Below are 25,821 nucleotides of genomic sequence, written 5' to 3'. Positions count from 1 at the left end.
AGCAGAGGTGACTCGCCATGGTCACCTCGCCCAGTCCCTCACTGGGGAGATAGTGGCCCGAGGCAGGGTCTGGAGGGAACCATCCGCAGCTGAGCTCCAGAGCAGCCAACTCTCCCTCCTGGGGCTGGGGTTGGGGTGGGGGGGTCTCCTACCTGCTGTGCTTTGTTCTCGCTCCAGTCTTCCATCCGTGCTTTCTTCCTCTGGCTCTCATCGTTTATCTGCTTCCTTCTGTCTCAGATGTTTCTCTCACTGTGTCTGTTTATCTGCCTGTCTATCTGTCTGTCTGTCTCTCTCTGTCTCACCAGATGTCTGGCTGGAGTGAGGGTTCCAGCCCAGGGATGGGGTGGGAGTGGAGGCAGTGAGCTTGGGGTTGGTCACCCCAGGACCCCGGTCCTCACTCTCATCACAGCCGGCTTTCTTCGAGGCCAGGACTGGGTGATGGTGTCGTTACTCCCGCCGCAGTCTGACGCCACGCTGCCCAGCCCCGCCAGACTGGAGGGCGAGCCCCAGGGGGACCTCATGCAGGCACCGGGCCTCCCAGGCTCCCCTGCCCCGCAGAACGTAAGTACCTGGTGCCTCGCAGCAGATGGACCAGTCACCCCCACCCCCAGCCCCCGGGAACCTCCTGGGATCTGCCTTGTCCCTTCCAGCAGTGAACAAGTACCCAGTGACTCCAAGATCCAGAAGTATTCGGATGCAGGCCTCTGCTTATCCCTTCAGACTGGGGCTTTCTCAGGGCAGGGCTGTGCATCCATCTGACTTGGGGCACCTCAGATCTAGGAGCAGTGTGCCCTCATCAGATTAGGGCTTCCAAGGGCAGTCTCTGTCCCCTCGATCACTTGGGGGGCTCCCCCAGAGCTGAGCCACAGACCCGGTTACCCTAGCACAGAGTAGCGTCCTGGTCCAGCCTCTACTCACGGGCTCTCTACCCTCTGTCCACCCCAGAAGATTGCCGGCTTCAGCTGCTCATCATTTGTGCCCGACGGCCCTGCAGAGAGGGCATCCTCACTGCCCCCACAGAGCCCCAGCGTCGCATCACCAGGCCCTGAGCAAGTCCACTGCCCAGCCGGCCCAGGCCCGGGCCCCTTCCGGCTCTCGCCCTCAGACAAGTACCCCAGCTTCGGCTTTGAGGAGGGCCCAGCAAGCAGCCCCGGGCGCTTCCTCAAGGGTGGCCACGGGCCTTTCCACCCATACAAGCGGCATTTCCACGAGGACATCTTCCCCGAGGCCCAGACCGCCCTGGCCCTTGATGGACACTCCTTTAAGACCCCGGGGGCGCTGGAGGCCTTCGAGGAGATCCCCGTGGATGTGGGGGAGGCTGAGGCCTTCCTGCCTGGCTTCTCAGCAGAGGCCTGGTGCAACGGGCTCCCCTACCCCAGCCAAGAGCACAGCCCCCAAGTCCTGGTGAGTACCAGTGGCCGGTGGGCTTCCCACCTACCCCTAGGGGTCCTAGTTCACAGAAGCCCAGAATGAGTCCTCTGAGATCAAACTCCACCCTTCCTTCCAGACCTTTCCCCCCTCGGACTCAGGGTCAGGGTGCGCCAGGGAAGCAGCAAGCTCAGAAAGCTGGGGTCTTGGCTTCCTTCTGGCCTCCAGGTCAGCTGGGGAGGGGATGCTGACCTGCCCCGGCATGGAGGGGCCAAGGTGGGGGAGGCAGGTCAGGCTAAGGAAGCTGGCAGCTTCCCAGAGGCTCCTGAGTCAGGATTCCAGTGTGTGACTTCTCTGTTTAAGTGTCGAGAATCCCCAGCCAGACCTACCCGCCCATATGCAAATGTGAGAAGAAAAACACATTCCAGAGACCAAGAGAAAGGGTTGAGGGAGGAGCCACCGAGCACAAAGTTCCCTCTCCGGCATCTGCATACGCGGGTGGGTGGAGAGAGGGCTTACAGCTTCTCAGAGGACACTTCCGGGCCCTATTCTCTGCCCGAGAGGGGAGGAGGGCTGAGTGTATTCATAGAAATACCTTGAAAGCATCTTGGAAAGTCAGCATGTCATCCCACAGTCATACCCACCAGCTGTGTGATCTTGGGCAAGTCACTTAACCTCTCTGGGCCTCATCTGAAAAGTATGGTTAAGAGGACCTGCCTCATAGGCTTGTTGCCCTGGGGAGAGGAAAGCTAGAGGGAGGTTGGAGGTCCCCGAGGTGGTGAGCACTGAGCAGGCTCAGCCGGGGTTGTGGTTACTCCAGATGCTCACCAGCTCTCCTCACCTTTTGCTTTCAGACAGGCTCCCATTCCATCCCCCAGCCCCCCCCCCCCCCCCGCCCCGACAAAGCCTGACTCCCAGGCTTGGAAGATAGAGAAGGGGTTGGGTTCCTACCAGCTGTGGCCAAGACAGGACCCTTGGTTCTGGGGCCCTTTGATGGCTTCTCCTCAGGCCCACTGAACATGACAGCCGCTCATGGTGAGGGCGTCATCATATTAGCTCCTGCCCCCCAAATCCACTCGCTGCCAGCCCCTGGGCACTGTGCTGGATGCTTTCTCTCAAGTGCCCCATTTAATCCTCACAACAACCCTCGAAAGACTTCCCACTATCCCCATTTTGCCTCTGAGGAAACCAAGTTTCCATAGACATCAAGTGACTTTCCCAAGGTGTCCCTTGGCCTATAGGAAGGGAGGCTGAGATTTGAGCCCACTCCCTTACCCCCTGCTCAGTGGAGAGGAGCCGGGGCCCCGGAGAGCCACAGCTAACTGGTCGACTCACTGGGTGACCGCGGACACATCATTTCCCCTCAGTGGGCTCAACCCCATCATCTTCCAAATGAGGAGGTTGGCCCTCGTGCTGTTGGCCCTTCTAGGCCTGAGATTCTATGATTATGGCTATCTCTGCATCAGTAACCCCAGGGCACATCCAGAAAGAGCTAACAGTTGATTTGACCCTCTGGGCCCAGATACTGGTTCCCAAGGCCCCTGGTAAGCCCAGGAAGAGTGGTCTACCTCCTTCTGGCCTTCTTCACGTTCCAGAAACCAGCTGTGCACTCTTTCTGACTCTACTCAGCGTAGAGCTCTGTGCTAGACTCTGGGGGCCCCATGGGGAGCTCACCACCCATGGGAAGCCAGAGCCTGGCCACCACCTCTGGCAGCAGCTATAGGTTCCCTGTGCCAGGGTGAAAGAGAGCTGCGGGGCTCAAGCAGACCAGCAACAGGGCAGACTCCCCGAGTAGGGAGCAAAGGCCTTTGAGTTGAGGATGGCCAGGAGACAGAGTGGGGAGGACTCATCAGCCCCCTCCAAAGAGCCTGCCGGAGCTCCCCTGGGCTTTGCCGAGGAGGAAGGGGCAGGGCTTTGGGTCATCAGCTGAGCCCACCTGTCTGGCCACTTCCTGTGCTCCCCTTACTATGGGCTCTGCAGTGGGAATTCTAGAGCTGTAGCCTTTTCCAGATGTCCTTCGCAGACCTGCTCCGAGACGCTGGCAGCACTGAACACAAGCAGGCCCCAAGCCAGCCTTGTTGCGTGGGATCAGGCACTGTATCCTCGTGCTATTCCAGAGAGATCTCTGACTCTACCCCACCTCACTGTGACCGTCGTCAAATCTCCCCTAGTCGCCTGGACAGCTCGGCCTCTGCCTCTCACCTGAAGTGAGGTGCAGACCAGGGAGTGCTCTCAATTCCAGCCCCAGCTCCACCGCTAACTGGCTGAGTTCCCTCAGGAAAAGCCCTCACCTTCTCTGTTCTCCATTTGTTCTCTAGGACTAAGCTTTGGGGGAGGCAGACTAGTGGTTGCTTTTGTGTCGGTTTCAAGCCACAGGGAAAACCAAGGCCCCACCTGGTCATCTGTTTTTTGTTCCTTCCAGCAGGGGTCAGAAGTCAAGGTCAAGCCCCCAGCTCTGGAGACTGGTCCTGGGATGTACTGTTACCAGCCCCCCTTGCAGCACATGTACTGTCCCTCCCAGCCCCCCTTCCACCAGGTGGGTCAGGGGCAGGTGGGCATGCTCCCCTGGGGCCCCAGGATATTATGTGGTGGGAGGTGTGCGGGCGTGGATGTGCGTGGGCACGTCTGCATCACCAAGTCCAAGGCCATCTGGGGTGGGGGGCCAGGGGTCCATGGGGAAGGAAGCAATCGCCCTTCTCTAGGGTAGGTGGGGTTCATCTAAGAGTCTCAGGCGGAGAGTCTCAGGAAAGAGCGGGGCTGAGAGTGGGGCAGGGCCCAGATGTGAACCGAAAAGAGAGGGAGGAGGAGAGCCCAACAAAGACAGGGACCAAGAGAAAAGGAGTGTGTGGGGTGACACAAGACTGAGCAGAAAGGGAACAATGGGCTCTCGCCTGGGTCAGCCACTGTCTTGCTACGTAGCCCTGACCCCCAACTTCCCTTTCACGGAGACAGGGTGGGACCAGGCATGGAGCTGGGGCACCTTGCCACCTGGAAGTCTCCAAGACCCCATCATCTTCGGCCCTTTCCCCCCTCCCCACCCCACCGCCCAGCCTCAGCTCCTCCGCCATGGACAGGATGCCAATTAATTGCCCCACACTGGCATGGGATGCAGGTTTTTAAAGAGAAAGAAAAGAGCCCCAGAGCAGCCAGGCAGCTCCCAGGAGTCACTGGGCAAGACAGAGCAAGTGGCTGCCCAGCGCCCAGCTCCATCCACCTGCAGCCTGGCACTGAGACAGGCCCTGCCTGTGGAGCAGGTTCTACTCCCAGCTCTTTAGCTTTGGCCCTGATCTTGGCCAAGCCAGGGAGACAGGCTCATGGGGGGAAGGGGGGGTAGGGGAGGTGGTCAGACTGCTCGCTTTGTTGGCGGGCAAGAAAGAGATGGAGGGAAGCAGAGGGAACACATGAGGGGTCATCCTCGCTGCCACGAGGAGCCCAGCTGGAATGGCTAAAGCCCTCCTGAGGCTCAGGGTCTGACCCAGGGCAGCGGGTATCCCTGAGGCAGCCTGGCCCCTGAGGGACGGAGCCACAGCAGGGTTAAGGGGCTGCCAGACCTTAAGTAGCCTCACCATGCCCAGCCCTGCTTTGGTGCTCTCTGCATTCTGCACACACACACACCCCCGAACAAGATGGCCGCACCCAGGGCTTTATAGAGCCTGCAGAGAGGGTGACTCAGGCACTAAGTGTCTCTCGGGTGACCTGGAAAGAGCAGCTCAGCCTGGAGCAGATGGGGGAGGCAGAGTCTCCTGCCCCCTTTACCCCCATAAAACACCACCCCTGGCACCACAGCTACTCCCTTTGCCGGAAAACCACCTCCTACGCCCACCTGCCCGCCACCGTGACCGGCCCTTTCAAGGAGCCACCGAAACTCGCAAAAGGTGGCATTGCCCAGCAAACGAAGGCCCGGGCTGGACGCCCCACCTCCAACCCAGCTGCTCCAGGAAATGCAGGGCGGCCTGGAGGCCCTCACACTCTCTAGCCCACCCAGCCCGCTTCCCCATCACCATGCAACGGGCCTGAGAGGAAGGAACGGGAGGGAAGGAGCTTTGAGGCCTCTGAGACCCCAGATTTGGGGATCTCCTCAGAGGCCCTCAGCTGGCTCTGCTCTTGGAGCCCATAACCAGGGAGAGAAGAATCTGGTCTCAGCTCTCCCTCTGGATGTATATGCACGGGGCGTGGGAGGGGGATTCCCCCACCTTGGGAAGGACTGGTTACCATGGCAACCCCTCTGCCCCTTCGACCTCTACAGTACTCACCAGGTGGTGGCAGCTACCCCATACCGTACCTGAGCTCCTCACACTATCCATACCAGCGGATTGCGCCCCAGGCCAGCACCGATGGGCACCAGCCTCTCTTCCCAAAACCCATCTACTCCTACAGGTATGGTCCCAGCACCCCCTGGGGTGGAAGGAAGAGGGGTGAGAGGACCAATGGGGAGACTGAGGCATGGAATCCTCAAGCTATAAGGTGATGGCAGAGGATGGAAGTCATCCTCAGCAGGCTTCGAGACGATGCTGGAGAGGAGATCCCCGCACGGAGGCCCGCGGATAGACCAGATCACCTCTGACCTCTTGTCTAACCCTGCGGAGCTATGTCAGTGGCTCCACTCAGCAGAGGCTGGTGCCCCGAGATTGGGCCCCTTAAGGTCTAGCCTCGTGGGGCCCGGGGCCTGGGCCTGAGAGTTTAGGAGGGATGCTCCCCTCTTCCCCCTCCCTTTCCCCTAGATACAGAGAGAAGCCGAACCCCAAAGCTCTCCGGGAGGTAAGTGAGAGATGAGGCCTACAGACTCAGCTCAGGTATCCAGCGCCTGCTGGGGTTGTAAACGCCAAAGCCCGCAAAACCCAGCCGGTCTAGGAGACCTTCCCCCTGAACTTTCATTCCTCCCATCAACAGTGACACTTGACCTCCTGTGTGCCAGGCCCCAAGTGGGATGAGGTCATCAGCCAGTGTAAGCTCAGGGAAGGAAAAGGAACTCAAAGAGCATCCAAGAGCACAGAGAAGGGGTTTGCGGGAGGCAGGATGATGCACAGAAAGGAGAATACCCCATCCTTGGAGTCCAACAGAACTCAGTTCAAGTCCAGGCTCTCGAATTTACTAGCTGTGAAACCTCAGGCAAGTTACTTAATCTCTCTGAGCCTCTGTTTATTCATCTGCTTAAAAAAAAAAAAAAAAAAGGAACAGGAATATTCAGGCCTTTGGAAAGATTAAGTGACAGAATATGCTTGGCACATTGTAGGGGCTCAAGAAACCATAGTTCCCTCCCTGACTATCCAACCTTCAGTGTGCAGTTGGCTGAGGGTGCCTGGTAATGCACCCTTAATCCTCACAACTCTGAGGTAGCTATTACTTTCCTTACTTCAAAGCTGAGGAAACTGAGGTTCAGAGGTTAAGGCGCTCACCCAAGGTCACACAACTAGCGAGTGGCCAAGCCAGGATTACAACCCAGATCTCTTAGATTCCACAAGACCCTTGTAGCTTGGTAATTCCCAACTTCAGTGGACACCTTCTCATCCTTTCTCCTTTCCACCCCATGGAGCCTCTCACCTAAATCTGCAGCAGGTTATTCCTCTCAACTACTCCAGCCGGGCCAGGCGGGGTGGTCGGGGGAGACTCCCTGCCTGCTCAGAAGTTCAGACTCTCAAGGTTTTCTCTGCCTTCAGCATCCTCATCTTCATGGCCCTCAAGAACAGTAAAACGGGGAGTCTTCCTGTCAGCGAGATCTACAATTTCATGACGGAGCACTTTCCCTACTTTAAGGTGAGCCCGAGATCCACCCCAATCCTCCCATCCTGGATGAGCCAGGCCTCTCTGGAGGCAGAGAGTTCTCTCTTGAGAGTTCTGTGTCAGGAACGGAGAGCTCAAGCCATTCACCCAAGGTTACTCAGCAGGCTGGAATCCGATCTCATGCTGGTGGAAAGCGGATGTGTCAGTCCTGATAGGCTTCAAGAAGCATCCACCTACCCCGAGTGGGGAGAAAGAGCTTGGGAAGAAATGAGAGACTGTCCCCACCCCTGCCCCCAGGATGCTGTAGGTTAGAGGAATCTGAGTAAGAGCAGTAGCCAGCCAGGGTGGCATGGGACGCTGGGACCACAGGACCCATTGCCTTCCAGGGAGAGATTAAGATCTGCCTCTGTGGGTGGCAGGCTCAGCTGCAGCCCTGCCAGAAAGGGGGGTGTGGGCTTCATGGTCTTCAAGTGTCCCAGGGAACTGGGCGGCTCACCTGGCCTTCCCATGTACAGTGGCTAGTTCCTGTCATCCACGGAAGGGGCTTCTACCAGATTCCCTCCCTAGAGGCGGGACAGATACCTTTCTGTCCAGATGGGCAAACACGTCAGAAAGGGTGATCCACCTGCTCAAGGTCACACAACAGGGGGGATTTGTTGGTGGCTCAAGCTGTTTGGCTTCACACACCATCCACTTCCCTTCTCGGCATGCCCCCCCATACCTTCCAGCACAGACCTCTTCTTCTGGGGTGGGTGCAGGGGAGAGCAGAACTTGTGTGTGAGGACTGCCTTCTCCGAGGTCTACACCCTGGTGGATATAATCTCATCCGAGAACCAGGCAGAAGATGGGAGCTGAGGCCCAGGTCCAGAACTTAGCTCCACCTGCCAGTAGGTGACCTCTGGTCCCACTGTCTTCCCAATTGTCCCGCCTGAGGATAATCTGAAGCTGATATTCAAACAAGTTTGTACTTGCTGCGTTGTGAGCAAATGAGGAGTGGGCAAGATGGCCAGAGTGGTCTGGCCAAGAATGGGGAAGTATGGTCATCCACCAGAGATTCTGGAAGGGGGGGTGAGTTGTCTCTGGGATTTGAGAAGCATCAGAGCCAGTATCCAGAGCTGCCCGGATATCCCAACAGATCTGGAGACGAAACGCTCCCTAACCACCAAAGCTTTTGCAGGGTCCTCTACAGGGCTCCAAGGGGCCAGGCCAGAGACAGGGAAGTGGGCCTGCCCTGTTGCTCTCAGCCATTCCTCCCTGCCAACTCCCGGCCTGGCCCCCAGCCCCTCCCTGCATCTCATCTTCCTGGCTTAATTATTTTTCCCGGGAGCTGTGTAATCCCTGTTTTATGGGGCTGAAGAGTGAAGAGGTCTAACAACTTTTTTTTTTTTTTTTGGTTCTAGTTGTTGTTCTTAGCCGGTTGCATCACTTTCTCACTCCTGAGTTTACATTTGACTTCAGAGAGAAAGCATCTGTGAGGATGGGACGGGCCCCAGTGGTGAAGCCAGCCCTATAGGGTGACCTGGGCAGGGCCCTTAATAAGGGGACAGAGCTGGAGTCTGGGCTCTGTCACTGCCTTCTGTGTGATCTAGGGCCAGGCAGTTTCTTCCCTGGACTTCAGTTTCCCAATCTGTAAAATGGTCAGGTTGGACCAGTTGGCACATCCATTCCTTCCAACTCTGACGGTTCCCCTCTCACCTACCTAAGGAATTAGTTCAAAGATCCCCTGCCCCCTTTATGGCTCACTCTCCATTTGAAGGTCATTTTCCTGGGCAAGAACAGAGGGGACCCTGGGGTGGGTAGCACTCATGCCCCAGGCAGCTGAGGTGGGCGTCCTGTAGCCCCATGAGTCAGGGCTATGGGACTGGGGCAGTGTCCAGCCACTGGACATAATTGCTAGTGCCGACCGTCCCTCTTCCAAACAGGAAGTGGCTGGGGTGGGGGCTGTGCAGGCAACCCAAAGTCACAGATTTATGGGCCCGTAAAAGGGCCCAGTGCACATTAACTCTGCCCATCAGGCGACACAGCCTTGACTCCTAGTAGGGACTTTCGTGGGAGTTGAAGGTGAATCCCAAGCTGACTGGTCTGGTGGCTCGAGCATCCTTCCTCCTGAGCCCCGGGAGCCTTGGGGGTCATGTCAACCAGCCCCCTGCCCCAGGCCAGCTGCCCCTGAGAAAAGCTCCGGCAGCTCCTGCCGGCAGCTCGCAGTGACCGGGCGTCAGGACCCAGTTCTCCTGGGCGTGAATCAGCCTGACTGCTCCCTGGGGCAAGAGGGCTGGGGAGGAGGGCGTGGCCACCCGCACACCGCTGAGACTGGCGGCTGCTCGGGAAGAGGGACCAGGGGGCTGAGGGCATGGGGGCCCCTGGCCGGAGCAGGTGCTCTGCCCACCGTCGGCCCCCGCTGGGCCTGGGACTGGCACAGAGGCGGGAACTGAGCTGGAGGTCGGGGGGGGGGGTTGGGGGGATCCACTGGCACCCCCGCCGCCGCCTCTCACCCCACTGAGTCAGCCTAATGGTTTTTACAACCCTCCCTGGGCACAATTACTGCACGGTGGCACGACCGGGCCTCCTAATGGGTGTTTATTCTGTTGGCACGAGCCCCCCCACTGCCCACCTGAGGGCTGGCCTTCCCACCGGGGCACGCCCCCCGGGCACACGCATGTGAACACTCCCACTCCCACACACATACAGTCATGGAGACCCCCACACACCCAGAGAGACTTTCTCACACACACATCCTCACACTCAAAGGAATTCACAGACGCACACCCCAGACGCGGGCTCATGCCGGGGAGGCGACTTAGGGACACAAGCACTCACATACGAATAGCCAGTCCCCACCCCCCACACACACCTCGCACTCTCCCCAAAACCCAGCTATACACACGACATATGGGCAACAGGGGCACACATCCAAATACAACCTCACCCATCTTTCTTTTCTCCCGAGTTTGCCCAAGCGGGGCTGAGGCAGCCCCAGGAAAGGAGCATCCCATGGCTCCCCCCTCATTCCAAAGCTGGCATCTGGGAGACCTGGGAGTAGCAAGTTCGCTTTCCCCAGAGGGGTCCGAGCCTAGGCCCCAAGACCCAGGGGGACTGGTCCAGCTCCAGACAGGGAACGGGCCCTCCCTCTATGAACCACCCAGACAATCCTGGGCAGGGTTGGCCCGAGGTGGGGCTGGGATGAGGGGCCAAGGTTCCCGCGCACCCCTGCCCACCACTGAAGGGTACCAAGCACGGGCTGGGTGCTGAGCAGGACGACAAGCCCCGGAATGGGTGGCAGTTGGGTGCCCAGGGGGCAGAAGAGCCTCCCCAGGCTCCTTGAGCCCGGCTTGAATTCTGGTCCTGCTCTGCTCGGCAGACGGCTCCTGACGGCTGGAAGAATTCCGTTCGCCACAACCTTTCTCTCAACAAGTGCTTTGAGAAGGTGGAGAACAAATCAGGAAGCTCCTCCCGCAAGGGCTGCCTGTGGGCCCTCAATCCGGCCAAAATCGACAAGATGCAGGAGGAGCTGCAGAAGTGGAAGAGGAAAGACCCTATTGCTGTGCGCAAGAGCATGGCCAAGCCAGGTGAGGGGCTGCAGGGCAATGCAAGGGAGGGCTCAGTGTGCCTAGGAACTGGGGGGGCGGGCAGGGAGGAGGAGAGGAGGGGGGAGGGAAGAGGGGGGAGAGGGAGAGAAGCTGATCAAAGAGAACTTATTAGTGAGGGAAGGCCTGAGTGGTTCCAAGGCTGGGAAGGGCTTGTGGGGAAAGGGAGGTCTCATGGTGTCCCTCTCTCTTCTCTCTTGGGCCTTTGCAGAAGAGCTGGACAGCCTCATTGGAGAGAAGAGGGAGAAGCTGGTCTCCCCACTGCTGGGCTGCCCACCCCCTGGGCTGGCCAGCTCAGGCTCCATCCGGCCCCTGGCCCCTCCAGTTGGGCTCTCCCAGCCACTGCACTCAATCCACCCAGCTCCGGGCCCCATTCCCGGCAAGAACCCCCTGCAGGACCTACTTGGGGGGCATGTGCCCTCCTGCTATGGGCAGACATATTCGCACCTCTCCCCGGGCCTGGCCCCTCCCGGACCCCCACAGCCATTGTTCCCGCAGCCAGACGGGCACCTTGAGCTGCGGGCCCAGCCAGGCACCCCCCAGGACTCACCTCTGCCTGCCAACACCCCACCCAGCCACAGCGCCAAGCTACTGGCTGAGCCTTCCCCGGCCAGGACCATGCATGACACCTTGCTGCCAGACGGAGACCTCGGCACCGACCTGGACGCCATCAACCCCTCTCTCACCGACTTCGACTTCCAGGGTGAGCTGGGGGTGGGAAAGGGAAGGTGGGACAGGACCGGAGAGGTACGCCTGGCAGTGTGGCCCATCCCCTCCAAGCTGCCAGGTTTCTGGTCAGTTGAAGCAGAAAAGTCCTGAGCCGGCCAGGGGTGCCAAGGGGCTAAGAGGAATGTCCTTGCCCCCATCTCCCTCCTCCTGTGCCCTTGAACATGTTCCAATGGACCCCATCATCAAACCACTCCCAGTTCCGAGTAGCTGGGAAAGAGCCCAGTGTTCCGCTCCATTGTGGCTGTGAGCAACTGCCAGTCTGAACATTCCCAGAGGTGGTTGCATTTTCTCATTCATCTTTTAAAGCGGAAGAAGGAGAGAGATCTTCCCCCTGGGAAAGAATGTAAGGCCTCAGAACTAGGCAGGTCCTGCCGAGATTTGGGGGTAGGAGTCCGGGGAGAGGTTCTATCTATTCCATTCCATCTTGCCTGTCCCATCTCTGCACACGGCAGAGCCCACCCATTCAGATCTAAACCCCAGTGCATGCCCAGACTCTGGTCCTGGCTCAGGAGGCTTGGAGGAGGGGGCTGACCCAGGCCTGAGACCCTCTGGGTACACTGGGGGAGTGGGGGGAGGGACATCCACAGGCAGGTGGAGACAGCTGACCCTCACGAGCTCCGGGTCCTGTGGGGACACAGCCCAGGTCTTGGTAAGCTTGTTAGAAACGTGCAGCTAGATCCTCAGCTGCAGCCAGAAGTGGGGAGCGATGCTCACCACAAACCTTCAGCTTCACGTGTGCTCTCTCATCTGGGCCTCTAGGACCGGAGGAGAGATTATTAAACCCCCTTCACAAAAGCACATGGAGGTTAAGTAACTTATTCAAGGTTACTTGGCTAGAAAGACGGAGAGTAAGGGCTGGAACCCAAGCAGCCGAGTTCAATCCAGGGTCTGGTCCAGCCCCCTTCCTCCATTCCTGCAGCCCTGATACCCAGGGCAGGAGCGCCAGGCCCTGGTCTGCCATGATGTAGGTCCCACAGCACAAAGAGGAGGACGAGGTGGCAGCACTGACTCCTCCCTGGAGTCAGTGCTCCAGGCTCTGCTCCTCTCCCTTGGGCCTGCAGTGAAGGACCGCATGGGCTCTAGCAGCGCATTGTTAGAAGATCCTTGGTCTTGGCTGCAGATCCGCCTTCCTTGGGAGCCTGGGCAGGAGCCAGGGGAAGAGCTCCAGGGGCTCCCTCTGCAGGCTAAGTCCGGAGTGCACAGCATAGGCATCAGTCCTATGACTACCCCACCTCCCTCCAAAATAAGAGCCCCAGAGATCATCTAAGCTATGGCAGAGGAATCGGAGAGTTCCAGCAACTCCCTGCTGCCAACAGTCTGTTCCCCAGTCAAGGTTACCCCAATCCTGCTCTCTTTAGCATGTGAGAGCCATGGGTGGGGTACACAGAGCTCCTTGGTACCTCCCAGTGACTCCTGTTCTCTCCCCCAACTAGGAAACCTGTGGGAACAGCTGAAGGATGACAGCTTGGCCCTTGACCCCTTGGTCCTGGTGACCTCGTCCCCGACATCATCTTCAATGCCACCACCTCCACCGCCACCCCATTGCTTCGCGCCAGGGTCCTGTCTGGCAGAGACGGGCAGTGGGGCCGGCGACTTGGCATCACCAGGCAGTGGGGGCTCCGGGGCATTGGGTGACCTGCACCTCACCACCCTCTACTCGGCTTTCATGGAGCTGGAGCCCACACCCCCCACGGCCCCTGCTGGCCCCTCTGTGTACCTCAGCCCCAGCTCCAAGCCCATGGCCCTAGCATGAGCCATGCCCAGCAGCAGCTTCGGCCTCTTTCTGGCCTGGAAGTCCCAGCTGGCCGCCCACATCGGGCCCACCTTAAAGGTCAAGGAAGGAAAACCATCTCTGTCCCCTATGCCACTAAGCCAACTGTTTGTTAGCTGGCAGCTTGGGGGTGAAGAAAACACCACCCACGATGCCGCCCCTCACACATTTCTGCCACCTGGTGAGCCAGCTCCTCACTCAGGGTCCCTGAAGACCAAGTGTCTGGGCAAGGAAAAAACACACCCTCCCTAGCTCACACTCATCCACACTCACGCCCTTCTGCATACTATGTGCGTGCATATGCACACACACACACACAGAGTCAATCAGACCTACACCCACCCACATACCTTCCATCCAGAAGAATCAGAACAACGTCACTGAGAGCCTGACTCCATTTCTGAGGCAGCTGAGAGCTGAGGGCTCAGGTCCTCATGCCAGGTCCAAGACCACCCTGAAACCCTATTCCGATGTCCACATTCTCTGCAGGCCTGGCCCCTTCTAGCATGTTCTCTCCCGGAAGCCCCCTGTATTTATTCTCCCATCTTCATCCCAGCAACCGGTCAAGGAAGAGGCAGTGTGGAGCCTCTCCCCAAGTTGTCTGTGGGTCCCCCAGGGGGCTGCTATTAGCAGCACCCCCTCGGCCAGGTTCTACCCATCCTCAGTATATGCTCTGTCTGACACCCCCCCCCGAATGACACCCAAGAGGGGTAACGGCCACCCCAGGACCAAACTGAGCCCAATTCGGACACAAAGTGTTTGGAAAAGCCCTTGCCCTCAGAAACTTAAAAGTGTCCTCTTTTCCCAGCCCTGGGCACAGGAAGGACCCCTCCAGGGCACTACAGTCTCCCTCCTTCTCTATAAGAACTTCATGTAGTTTAGCTCCCAACTTACTAATGACTTCCACCTGTCCCAGGCAGCGTGGGCATTCAGGGGAGGGGAGCCTGACAGAGGCTGGTGCGGGCAGGGGGTGGCGGTGACGCCCCCATCTCTTTGACTGCTTGGCAGACCCACGGTGTCTCCTGGAGCTGGGGGTGTGCCGGTTGCCTGCCATGCCCTACGGGAGAGCCCAACCCCCGCCAAGTGGGAGCTGCAGCCTACCCTGCCCCTGGGGGTGACAAGAGCCCCCAGAGGTTAGCCTGGGCTTGGTTACGCACAAGCAGATCCCTAGCTGGCCCGCCGTTGTCCCCTGACCTGGAACAATAAAGCAAGTGCCTGTGGTCTTGGCTCCTGAGGCTTCATTTCCGGATTTCTCCTCCCTGAGCAGAAAGGCCAGGCCACACTAACTGTAGATACCCTGGTCTGTGATGTCACCCCGACCCTCATTCTGTACTGTGAAGTTTCCATCTAGGAGGACTTCCTGACCAGCTTGGGGAGGATGAGAGGGCAGGTAGGCGGGGCCTCTTCCCTGGAGAATTTCCAAAGGGATCCAAGGAAGCAGCTGTCCAGCCCCTATGAAGGAAGATTCCCTCCCCCCACACCCCTTCTTACTGAGATTCACCACTTTCCTCCTCGAGCCCCCTCAGCTCTTCACACAAGAAGGGGTCACTTTCCTGTCCAGGCTGTGCCTTCCTGTCCCCCATCTTTCCCTGGCTGGGGCTATGGGTTCCACAGGTGACATGACTAGAGCGTAGCCCAGTGCTGTGGGCACTGCTGGCCCTAGAAGGTGGTCTCTGAGGGTCAGGGCCCCACTCGGCTGCACTTGAGCCTCCCCTTCCCAGGTACCCCCTCCAGACGGACTGCTGTCACCAAAGGACAGACTAAGAGGGAGCCCTACCCTCTGCCTGAACAGGCAGAGGGTAGGTGTGGGAGACAAAAGCATACACATGAACTTCAAGACTCAGAGCAGCCCCAGGTGGGGACTCTGCTTTGAAAGTTCTTCCAGGGACCAGGCCTAGAAGCGGGTCAACACCACCTGCCTACCCCAGAGGACGGCTCTGTAGAAGATACCATAATAGGGGTGCCTGGGTGGCTCAGTTGGGTAAGCAACTGCCTTCGGCTCAGGTCATGATCCTGGAGTCCCGGGATCGAGTCCCGCATCGGGCTCCCTGCTCGGCAGGGAGTCTGCTTCTCTCTCTGACCTTCCCCCTCTCATGCTCTCTCTCTCTCATTCTCTCTCTCAAATAAATAAATAAAATCTTTAAAAAAAAAAAAAAAAAAGAAGATACCATAATAGAGCCCCACCCTACAGCAGCGCTCTCCCTAAGAGCCTGTGTCCAGGACTAGAGGGATAGGGCAGGGTGGGGAGTGGAGGGAGACATGGCCAGCCGGCGCAGGCAAGAGGAAGACCCGCCCGCTCCAGCCCAGCCCTGACTATAAAGGAAAAGGCGGGGAGGCTCTCTGTTAAGCCCCCTACTCTGCACCTCCAGCTTAGGTGGTAAGCAGAGATCTCCTCCAGAGTAAGCCCTCTGTCCCATGGGCCCATTTAGCGCACCTACAAGTGAGCTGGCACCCACACAAGTAAGGCAGGTGGCAAACAGAATTTGGGGTTTCATGTTTGTTTTTGTTTGTAACCAGACTAGCCCTTAAACTTAAAACGGCTGCCGTGGCTCTCGCAGCTGAGTCCGGCACTTCCATTCATATGCTGCCCCCTGCTGGCCGCCTCGCAGCAAACGCTCACCGATGGAGGGTGAGCTGAACGGATGCAGGGTCGGGAAGTGCCCGGTTCTGGGGAAGTTAACCTGTTTTGGGGGGGATGGCTCTAAACATAAGGGTCCTAAAACTGGTTAGTTCATAGGGTTCATTAAATTGGATGAACAGGGGCGCCTGGGTGGCTCAGTTGGTTAAGCAGCTGTGAGATCAAGCCCCACATCGGGCTCTGCGCTCAGCACGGGTCCACTTGAGATTCTCTCCCTCTCCCTCTGCCCTTCCCCTCCACTCGCTCATGCTCTCTCTCTCTCTCTCTCTAAGATAAATAAATAAATAAAATCTTTTTAAAAAGTTGGATGAAGAAATCACACCTTCATTTTCACTCATCTCGACCTCAAAGTTAGCATTTCCCTCCATTAGCAATGTCAGCCACAAATCACAATGGCTTTAGTAGAATCTGCGACTTTGTCATAAGGTAGAGAAATCGCAGATTAGAAATCACAGATGTTTTCATATTATATTACAGGTGTCCCAGAACAGATCTATAGATTCATATTATATAGTTTTCAACACCTAAAATATTTAGGATTACCATATATTTTATATTCATAAAAACCCTTATTGTCTCTAGGCTTCAGCAGATGATAACAATGGGGTCCATGATACACAAAAAGGTAAAGCACCCTTTCTTTAGTTGCAGGGTGGTGAGGGATGGAGGGTGGCTCTTAACGGGAGGGCCCAGGGTAGGGAGGAAGGTGCTGGGGGCTTCAGATAGCAACTCTTTATCATCAGAAGGGAAGCATCTCAATATTTTACAATGGGTTTGGCAGCCCCAATGTGTACCATACAGACCAGCCTGGGTAGGCATGAATGGTGGGTCTTTTGGGCTTTCTTTTTCGACCCAGTGGTGGGGTCCTCATGAGGTTCCTGAAGAGTCAAAGCAAAGAAATCTGGCCCACTTCAGAGAAATGAAATCTGAGACCCAGATCTGGCAAGGCCCACATGGACCTTCAAGATCAACAGCTCATCCTCATCAGACCCCCCCTTACCCTGTCTTCTCCCTCCTTCTACTGCCCAGGGATCCTCCATCTTCCTAGGGAAAGTGCCAGGAACCAAAGCCAGCAAGGTGCATCTTTGGCAGCAGGACCAGTGCCAGAGACATGAAGACTTACAAGGAGACAGGGGGCCAAGGATTTCCCCAGCTGAACTCCTCCTCCAGGCCCAAGGGACATAGGACTCTCGGGGTGAGTGCCAATCCGGTATCTGCTCCAGGGATGCAGACCTCAGCCCCATCCAGAACCTCAACCCGGTTCGACTTAGCAGGCACTGTGAAGACTATTATCGGGGTGGTGGGGGAGCGTCCTCTTCCTGACAGCTGGAGGCCTCAAAGTCCCTCTTGCTTGCAACAGCTTCTCTGTAGACTTGTAATCCCATAAGCAACACCTCCAACTCCAAATACTCTGTAAACCTACACAGCTTCATCTGCAAACCAACCCCCAACCCCACCCAGTGCCCCTTCCTCACTTTTGTGACAACTGACAACTCCTGACCACTTGCTTCTTGGTGAAATTCCTTCTTCCCTTAGCTTCTAACACATCCTACTACAAGATAGGCTTCTGCTTCCACCTCTCCGGCTGCTCTTCCTGTCTCCATCATGGGTTCCTCTCCCTTTGCCCTGCTCTCACTCTCTAGCCTTGCCTACTCCCATTCAGTGACCCTGAGTTGGGAGGGGTGGACTAATTGCAAGGAGCACCCCGTTAATTTGAGGGCATTCGGCATTGCTGCCCCCTGCTCACTAAACACCAGTAGCTGGGCACCCCATAACTCAGCCACCATCGCAGCTTCAGCAACTGTCTTTTGGCCACCGACCTCCAAGAATCACCGTTGCCAGCCTTCATCTGCCTCCTGGTCTCAGGGCCTGAATTTCCTGTCTCTTCCTGGTCACCTCCTTCAGGACATCTGTACCCACACCCCAGCAGGTCCCAACATGAACCCATCACCTCCCCCAGCCCCCGCCCTGATCCAACTTGGGTTCCCAAGCCCCGTAACAGCACCTCTCCCCACCCCGACATTCAGGCTGTGGACCAGGCTTCAGCCTCGACTCCTCCCTGTCTCCAGCCATCTCATCCTATCAGCCTCCAGTTCTGGAAATCTCCCCTCTTAATAATCTCCACTTCGTCTGTTTCTCACCATCTCCGTGGATATTGACCGAGTTCAGGATCCCTTTGGCTGTCAGCCCGAATTCCTGCACCACCCTCCAAAGGGCCCCTCTGCCCGCAGCATGGTGGTCTGTGACCTGGAGCCAGACTGCAGGGTTAGACCCCTCACACTGCCACTTAATAGCCATGCAGTGTTCACCCCTCTGGTCCTGCACTTCCTGTGAAATGGGCATAATAACGTGCCTGCCTCCGAAGTGATCGTGAACATTCTAAGTTAACACCTAGCCCCGGGCCTGTCACTCAGTGTGCGTCAGCTGTCAGTCTCCTTCAAATCCAGCCTTCGTTCAGCAGCTGGAGATAATCTGATCAGGTCATTCACGATTAACCCTCCCCACCTTCCCCAGAAGCCTCATCACTTGGACTACGAGGCTCCAGAGATTTGTCTTCCTTACACATCATAAATAGCCACTTTCCCGGAGGCACCTGGCCCAGCTTGCCTCCAGACCTCTGCTTAATGCTGTTCCCTGTGCCTGAACGCTCACCCTGCCTCTTTCCACCGATCATCCCGCGTGTTCGTACCCCTGCTCTGATGCTGTCTCCTCCAAGGGCCCTCCCCAGATCCCTCCAAGCAGGATGACTCTCGCCCCCCACTGTAGGCCCAGTCCATCTTATTCCTAGGAACAAGTGTGTGTTCGTGTCTCACTCATTTTAGAATTCCCAGAGTGCAGCCCAGGGCCCGGCCCCAGCCAGGGCTCCGCAGAACCCCGATGAATCCCAGGACTTCTAGGCCGCTTGGAGAGAGGTTAAGTCTCAGCCCAGAGGGGGCGGGCACTGGGCATATCCAAGTTAGTGCCTGAGAACTCTCCACCTACCTCAGTTCCTCCATCTCCTCCACTAAGGAAATTAAGAGCTCTTCTGGGTCTGGGGTAGTGCTGGGGGCTAGAAGCAACATTCCACACAGGGCAGCCAGGCCGGGCGGTTCCCCAAAGCGGCTGAGCCCAAGATGGCTCCAGACCTGAGTCAAAACCATGTCCACCTTGTCTCTTGGATGAGGGCTAAAAGCACAACCTAGTAGTCCTAGTGGTCTCTGGGTGGGGGAAGGTGGGCTAGAGAACAAGACCACCTCCCCCACACCTTCCGTCTACCCTAGAGTTGAGGGCCTTTGTCCCAGCCTCTGTTGTGCTAGAGTTGGTTATGACTTTGGGCCAAAGCTTTCCCTCTCAGGGCCTGGGTCTCTGTCTTTATCAAAGGAAAAACCCCTTCCAGCTGCAACATGAATTAAATGCTGACTCTAGATGCTGAGTGTGATGCCAGGTTATAGAGGATTAGGGGACAGGAAGGTTTGGGAGCCACATTATTGCCCCACCCCAACTGCACCTCCCCATACACACATGCTGGCCCACAGCCAAAGAACAGAAAAGGAGAGTTTATTGAAAACTATATACAGTTGGTCCAGTCCCTACCACAGGCTGCAATCTGGGCCGGGCCCTCCCACACCTCAGGCAGCAGCTCGGCCCCCGACGGTAAGGGCTGGGGCTGTGGCTGAGGCCTAGACCCCCTTGGGAATCTTGGCAGCCAGACCACCCCCCACCCCAACGGATATTCATCTGTGAATTTACGACTCTAAATGGCCTGTTGGTGGTGGGTAGGGAACAGGGAATGGGTCCCTGCCCTGACCTCGCCAAAGCCTGGATAGGGGAACACTATTCTTAAACGTGGGCCCAAGAGGCCCAGCTAGGCTGTCCAGAAACCCTGGCTACTCCCCTCCCAGGAGGCCTTCCTGGACATGGAGGAAGACAGCCCTCCTACCCCCCCACCCCACGTGCCAGGCCCCATGGGCTTCAGAGACTTGCACTGGGGACATCAGGTACCCTCCCTCCCATCACCAACTCAGGGGCCAGGGCTCTCGGAACACTCCCCAGGCAGAAGACCTCAGGTTGAGAGGTGAGTGTTGGGGAGGTCACAGCGGAGGGCCCAGGACCCTCCTGGGGTGGGGGGCTTGTTTTGCGGGTCAGGGCGTTCCACTGTAGGAATAGTCTGCTTTGTTGTGCATCACCAGCCGGTCATCCACGAAGTAGAAGCTGTCAGACTGTGTTTCATATGGGTGACGGATCATCTCGTTGACTGCAAGAGAGGCCCAGCCAGTTGGGGCAAAGGTCAGGAGCCTGAGCCAGGCCACTGCAGAGGCTTCAGGACTGTGGGATGGGGACCAGCTGAACAACCTCAGACCCACCTCAAAGAGTTCCCCCAGCCTTTCTGAGCCTCAGTTTCCCTACAGGTGGCATAGGAATGGTGGCCAAACACAAGAGACCCAAGGTGGGAGAAAAGGGGGTCAGACCCACACTCCCCCAAGTTTGGTCTCTCTAACCCCGCCCCCCACAGCCCCACCCACGCACTCAGCTCCTCAGAGAGAGGGGGGAAGTCGTAGATGTGCTCGCAGGTGTTCTTGCTGCTGGGGATGCAGAAGCCAAAGTGGAAGTCAAAACTTTTGAGGAGCTGGTTGCGAAAGTAGTGCCTCTCAATCATGCGGAAGTTGTTGACAGGCTTGTCTCCCACTGTGAACTCCACCCTGACGGACAGGAGGGGACAGAGCTGAGCTTGGCCTTGAAGTCAGCCGGCAAGGCTCAAGACAGACACCACCCCCCAAAGGAGAGGCTCAGTAAGAACTCAGGAGGGGCTCATTCCACCCTCACCCTTACCCCCAGGCCTTGTCCATTCCCCCCCAACACTCCCCCACCTCCATCCAGTGACTCACGTGGCTCCCACCTGCCTCAGGCGGAGGAAGGCAGGTGTGAACTGGTAGCGGACAAAGCGCCCAGCATTGGGGTCCAGGTCCCGCCGGTTGATGGGCAACCGCTCTGTAATGTACCCCAACTGGGGCTCAGAGGGCTTCAGGCTGGGGCCCGGGCCCACCCAGGGTTCCACCCCAGGGCCCCCATCTGTCTGAATTCTTAAAAAATTCCCCCAGGAGATTCTGATGCACATTGAGGGTTCAGACCTTTGGCTAAATGGTTTCACCCAGAAGGGGGGGGGTGATTTCTAGGTCAGCAGGTCACCAATTTCAATTGAGGTTCCCAGGGCCCCAGGAGAGAGAGGCCTGGGGCCTCTGGGACTGCAGTTCCCAGGAAGGCCTGCAGAGGGCAGGCTGGCAGGGACCAAAGGGGCCAGACTGTCCTCCCAAGATGTCCAGCCCCAGAAACAGATGGGAAAGGAAAGCAGAGGCCCAGGCCCAGCCCCAGCCCTGCTCTGACCCCTCTGCAGCCTGAGGAATCCCTGGGCAACCCACTTCACAGCCCTCGCCCACGTCGTCCTTCTGTCGATGGCCTACCGCTCACCTGAGGCTGGGGGCTTCTTGATTTCAAAGAGGACAGTGCCTGAGTCCATGTCTCGAATCTTGAACCTGATAAAGTCGATCTTGTAGATATTCTCCTCGGGGGAGCACAGGTAGTCTAGGGAAGACAGGCAGCTAAGCAAAAGAGGGACCCGTCCAGAAGCCCCTGCTAGCAGCTCAGCCTTTGGGGAACCCCAGACTAGCTACCACTTTCTCTGATTCCGGAAGGTCACTGCCTTCCAGAAAGAGAGGACTGAGTCCCTGCCTTGAGAGAGCACTCAGAGTGTGGGGGATATGCAGCTCTGTCACTTGAATCTAATGAGAGACCAACAGCTCTATCCTCTGAGGCCTTGGAGGCCGGGGAGGGGGGCAGGGTGGAGGAGGGTGGATGACAAGGCCACCCACCCCCACAGTTTCCCTCCCATCTGGAGCTGTGGGGCCTTATTCCGGCCTCTGCTCTGCCAGGGCCAGCTCAGTGACTTTGAGCCAGATGGGTCCCCAATCTAATGAGGAGCCCCAGCACGAGAGGGTTACAGCCCTGCCTTTGAGAACCTCGTGCTAAAGAGGGTGACATAACTCTGCCTCAGGATATACACAGTACTTCCCTGGAGAACATTCCCCCCTCCACCACATAGCTGCCCCTGGAGCTACATTAGGAGTGTCAGGCAAGGACTTCCCTGACCTGGGTGGTGCTAGGGCAGGCCAACAAGCCCTCCCCGGTTCCTCCCCACCCCCCTCCTCGCCCCATAAGCGGCTTATATAAGCCCAGCTCCCTTAAGCAGCTTAGCCAAAGCTCTGCTGACTCAAGCCCAGATCCTGGAATACTGGGGGAAGGGGGCCACCTTTGCTCCCATCCCCTGTTGATCTCCAAATGGGAGGAAGTCTTAGCAAACAGAGGGAACCCCCTGAAAGCTCATCTACCCAACCTTAGCTCTGAGCCACCCCCAGAGAGAAGAGTACAAGCAAAGCCAGGAAGAGGGTGTGGCAGGTGCATTTGGGGGTGTGCATGGGGGGAAAGGGAGTCCTCAGGCCCAGAAGAGGAACTGGGAACAGTGGTGAGCCGTGGCTGAGGAAGCTTGCTTAGGAATATCAGAGCCTGACCCAACCCTCACTTCTCCTGCAGCAGCAACTGCAAGTGCTCAGGGAGGCCCTGGCAATACACCGAAAGGAGGAGTGGTGGGTCTGGTGCTGTCAGCCCGAAAGCCATCACATCCTCCCCACAGAGGCCCGGAAATCACCCTCCAGGCCCCTGGGCCACCTCCTATTCCTCTGGGGCAGGAAGAGGAAGTGAATGTAAAGTCCTTCTCTCTTCCCCAAGCCCGGGGCCGCCCCCTCCAGGAGGCCCTCCTGGTAGCCTCCTGGCACCCTAGGGTCCAGCAGGGCTTGGGGGAGGGGCCAGATCCCTGGCCTGTCCGCCACAGTCCATGGTGGGGAGAGAAAGAGGAGGAATGCCAGGGGGCAGCCCTTCCCTCACCCTAGACACACCTTATTTTCACGGAAAGTAAGCACCGGTCCAAAGATGTAGAAAGTACAGGTCACAAGGAGAAGAGGTGGCGGAACTGGGAGCAGAATCCTAGCTGCCCAACTCCAGCTCCCGGGAAAGCCCTTCCTTCTCCACATTCTCCTGCTCTTGGAGTCTCCCCTCTCATGCCAGAGTAAGTTCTTACAGTCTGCCCTCAGCCTCTTCTACCACACCTGGAATTATCAGCCCTTTTGCCCTTAGAGGAAGTGAGGGAAGTGGGATGCCCATGGCTCAGAAGGCTGCACCCACACCCTCCCTTCGGCCAAGGGAAGGATGAAGCCTGGGACCCAGGGTCAGGCCAGATAAAGGGGCAGAGTGGCCAAAGGCTCAGAACACAACTGCCCCCTTTCCCTCTGCCACAAATAGCTTCCTAAGCTGGATTCAGGGCTGATAATCCAGGAGGAGCAAACCTTAGATCTGTGTGATTAGGGTCAAAAGAGACCAGGGGGTGCCAGAGTGGAGATTCCCTGGAACCCAGCTCTCGGCTTCTATAGAGGAAAGGGTTCCCATGAAGCCCCTTCCTTCCCCTGTTCATCCCCCCACAAACACCCCATCTCTAAGGGCTATGACTCTCCTCCAAATTAGAAGACACATGGCAGTACATGGGCTGGAAGCCCCCACAGTTGCAAAGTGAGCTCTAAAGTTACTGAAGACCCAGACAGGTCAGCCTGACCTCCAAACATCCTGGAAGTTCTGCCCCCATTCTAAATGCTGCTGTTGCCAGTGACAGCCCAACTGGCACAAACATCAGACTGGTCCAGGCCCCCTCTGTCTACTGGTGTCTGCTGGGGCAAGGCAGCTCAGCGCTCTGGGGGCCCAGCCAAGAACACTTGCTGCCTGGCTGAGACAGGAGGGAGAAGGCTGGTCCCCCAGGGCCCCAGATGTACAGGCCTAGATCTGCCATTACAGTCCCCTCCACGGCTCTGTCTGGCAGCCTCGGGCTCTGCTGCTCCTGCAACTGCAGAGCTCAGGTCCACTCCAGCACCTGCCCCCCACCACCAGAGAGGGGTCCCAGGAGTTGCTCTCACGGAGGAAGTCGGGGCAGGATCACTGATGAACGAAGCTAAGGTAGAGGGCCACTCTCTCTCCAAATGCCTCCGTTCTTTGAGGCTCAGCCGCTGCCTCTGCCATGAGACTTCCTAGTCGTCGCTCCCTGCCTGTGGTAACCTCCTCCCCTGCCCTGAATGCCCAGTTGTCTGCCCCCAGGCAGCAGCCATAAGCAGTCCTGTGGGGCCCTCGGTACTACTTACAAAAGAGCCCTATTTACAGAGCATGCACAGTATGCCAGGCACTAAACAAAATCAGAAAATTAGTTTTCACAAAGGCCCTATAAAGTAGGTGCCATCATCCCCATTTTACAGATGAACATGCTCAGAGAGGTGAAATTACTTGCCCAAGGTCACACAGCCAATTACATGGCATAGCTGGGACTTCAACCCAGGCAGTTCAGCTCAGAAACTCAACCACAGCAGAGACTAGGCCTCCCGGAAGAAGACAGGCTAAAGGGGGGCGGGGGGGCGACACACACATTAACCTACTCCCTTAAGAGGGCCCAGAGCCAACCCACTGAAGCTTCCTGCCCAGGTTCTTTCCTGGGGTTGGAGAATGGACCCAGACTTCCTGGGGGACCCAGAGTGAGGGCATTTAATGGTCAGGGAGACTGGAGGGTCTTAATGTCACCTAAATAGCTCAGCCTCCGCCTAGCCTCCAGGGTGGGGACTGAGGACAGACTGCACTCAGCACCCATCCTCATTACTCCAGAGAAAAGCCTCAAAGGGCCCTGAAGATTCCACGGGGAAGGGGTCACAGTTGCAGCTGCTGCCCCACCTCCACCACGGGAAAGGGGGACGGCCTCCTCAGAAAGGAAGTAGGGTGAAAATAAATGTCTAAAGGGAAAAGAGGCGGGCACAAGATCAAGGGAAGAGGGGACATGGAGATCTCAGGCTCCGAGGCAGAAGGGTAGGGAACTCAGGCGAGGGGCACCCGGGTGGGGGAGGGGAGGTAGGGCGGGAAAGGGGGCGGGGGCCCAGGCTCAGCGCCCCGCGAGGGCCCCCTCCCGCGCTCTCTCCCTCCCGCCCTCCCGCCGCGGGCGGCGCTGCCTCGCCGGTGCTCACCGCCCGTGATCCGCTGCAGCCCCAGCACGTCCTCTGGCCCGATCGGCTGCTTCCTCTGCAGCGGCCCCGGCCTGGGCCCCAGGCCAGCCTCCGGCTCCGACTCGGACCCGGACTCGGATTCCGCCTGCAGCTGCAGCTCGGGCTTGGGCTCCACGCTCGGGCCGGAGGCCCCTGGAGCGGGCTCCGCCCCCGTCCCAGCCCCGCCGCCGCCCTTCTTCACCTTCATGGCCTCGCCGGGCCGCCGCTCGCCTGCTGCCGCGGCGGCTGCCTGCGCCGGCTGGAGCCGAGAGAAGGGGGAGCGTCTGCAGCCCCGCCCCCGGCCGGGGCCCCAGGTACCGCCCCGCCCCCAGGGGTGGGCCAGCCACGGGCCCCGCCCACCCCAGCCGAAAGGCTGCTGGCGCGCCAACCTGGGTCCACTCCCCTGGGGCTGGGTGGGGCCTCGCCTTGGGCTTCATTCATTTTTTTCGCTGGGTACTTTAAGGAGTCCTGTCTACCTTTACTCCTTACTCGCTGCGCTCCCGCCACTCTGTCCTTCCGTCTGCCCCTTAAGCAAGTTCCCGCCTCAGGATCTTTGCCTGGGATGCTCTTCCCCGAAATGGCTTCCTCTTCTGGTCTTAGTTCAAATGTCATCTGCTCAAAGGCCACGCCCCCTCACTCAATCTAAAGTACAAGCCCCCGTCACCATCTGATCAGCCTGTTTTTCCCTTCTAATGCATTATCTGAAATTAGTTTTTGTTCACTGACTCTCCCCCCTAAAAGATCACTTCCATGGAAGCAGAGATCCTGTCTTTGTTCTCTGTAATACCTGGCAGTTAGCACAGTGCCTGTTGCAGCCCATGCTTAATATATTTTTTATTTATGAATGAGTTTGTATTTAAAGGCTTACACTGGTACAAGCTATTCTCTCCCAGACCCCCTGCGAAAAAGGCAGAA

The 25,821-nt window shown here is 57.8% G+C and overlaps 2 protein-coding genes across 2 annotated transcripts; one reads left to right on the top strand and one right to left on the bottom strand.

Annotated features, from left to right (window-relative positions):
* Positions 1-309: 309 nt before the first annotated feature.
* FOXN1 (forkhead box N1) lies at positions 310-14,195 on the top strand. Its single transcript, XM_035027344.1, has 8 exons — positions 310-561; positions 946-1,404; positions 3,794-3,904; positions 5,615-5,745; positions 7,026-7,122; positions 10,448-10,655; positions 10,885-11,376; positions 12,836-14,195. Exons 1-8 carry the CDS (start codon positions 439-441, stop codon positions 13,153-13,155), a joined length of 1,941 nt encoding a protein of 646 aa, XP_034883235.1. The 5' UTR covers positions 310-438; the 3' UTR covers positions 13,156-14,195.
* Positions 14,196-19,330: 5,135 nt separating this feature from the next.
* Positions 19,331-25,183, bottom strand: UNC119 (unc-119 lipid binding chaperone). Its single transcript, XM_035027729.1, has 5 exons — positions 24,889-25,183; positions 21,257-21,370; positions 20,677-20,779; positions 20,318-20,490; positions 19,331-20,045 (listed from the first exon to the last, which is right to left on the bottom strand). Exons 1-5 carry the CDS (start codon positions 25,112-25,114, stop codon positions 19,933-19,935), a joined length of 729 nt encoding a protein of 242 aa, XP_034883620.1. The 5' UTR covers positions 25,115-25,183; the 3' UTR covers positions 19,331-19,932.
* Between the last annotated feature and the right edge of the window lie 638 nt (positions 25,184-25,821).

Source organism: Mirounga leonina, unplaced genomic scaffold (assembly GCF_011800145.1).
Source record: "Mirounga leonina isolate KUSES-001 unplaced genomic scaffold, KU_Mleo_1.0 Mir_200, whole genome shotgun sequence".
Taxonomy (NCBI): Eukaryota; Metazoa; Chordata; class Mammalia; order Carnivora; family Phocidae; genus Mirounga; species Mirounga leonina.
The sequence above is the reverse complement of the archived record's forward strand: the minus strand, read 5'-3'. Positions and strand labels throughout refer to the sequence as shown.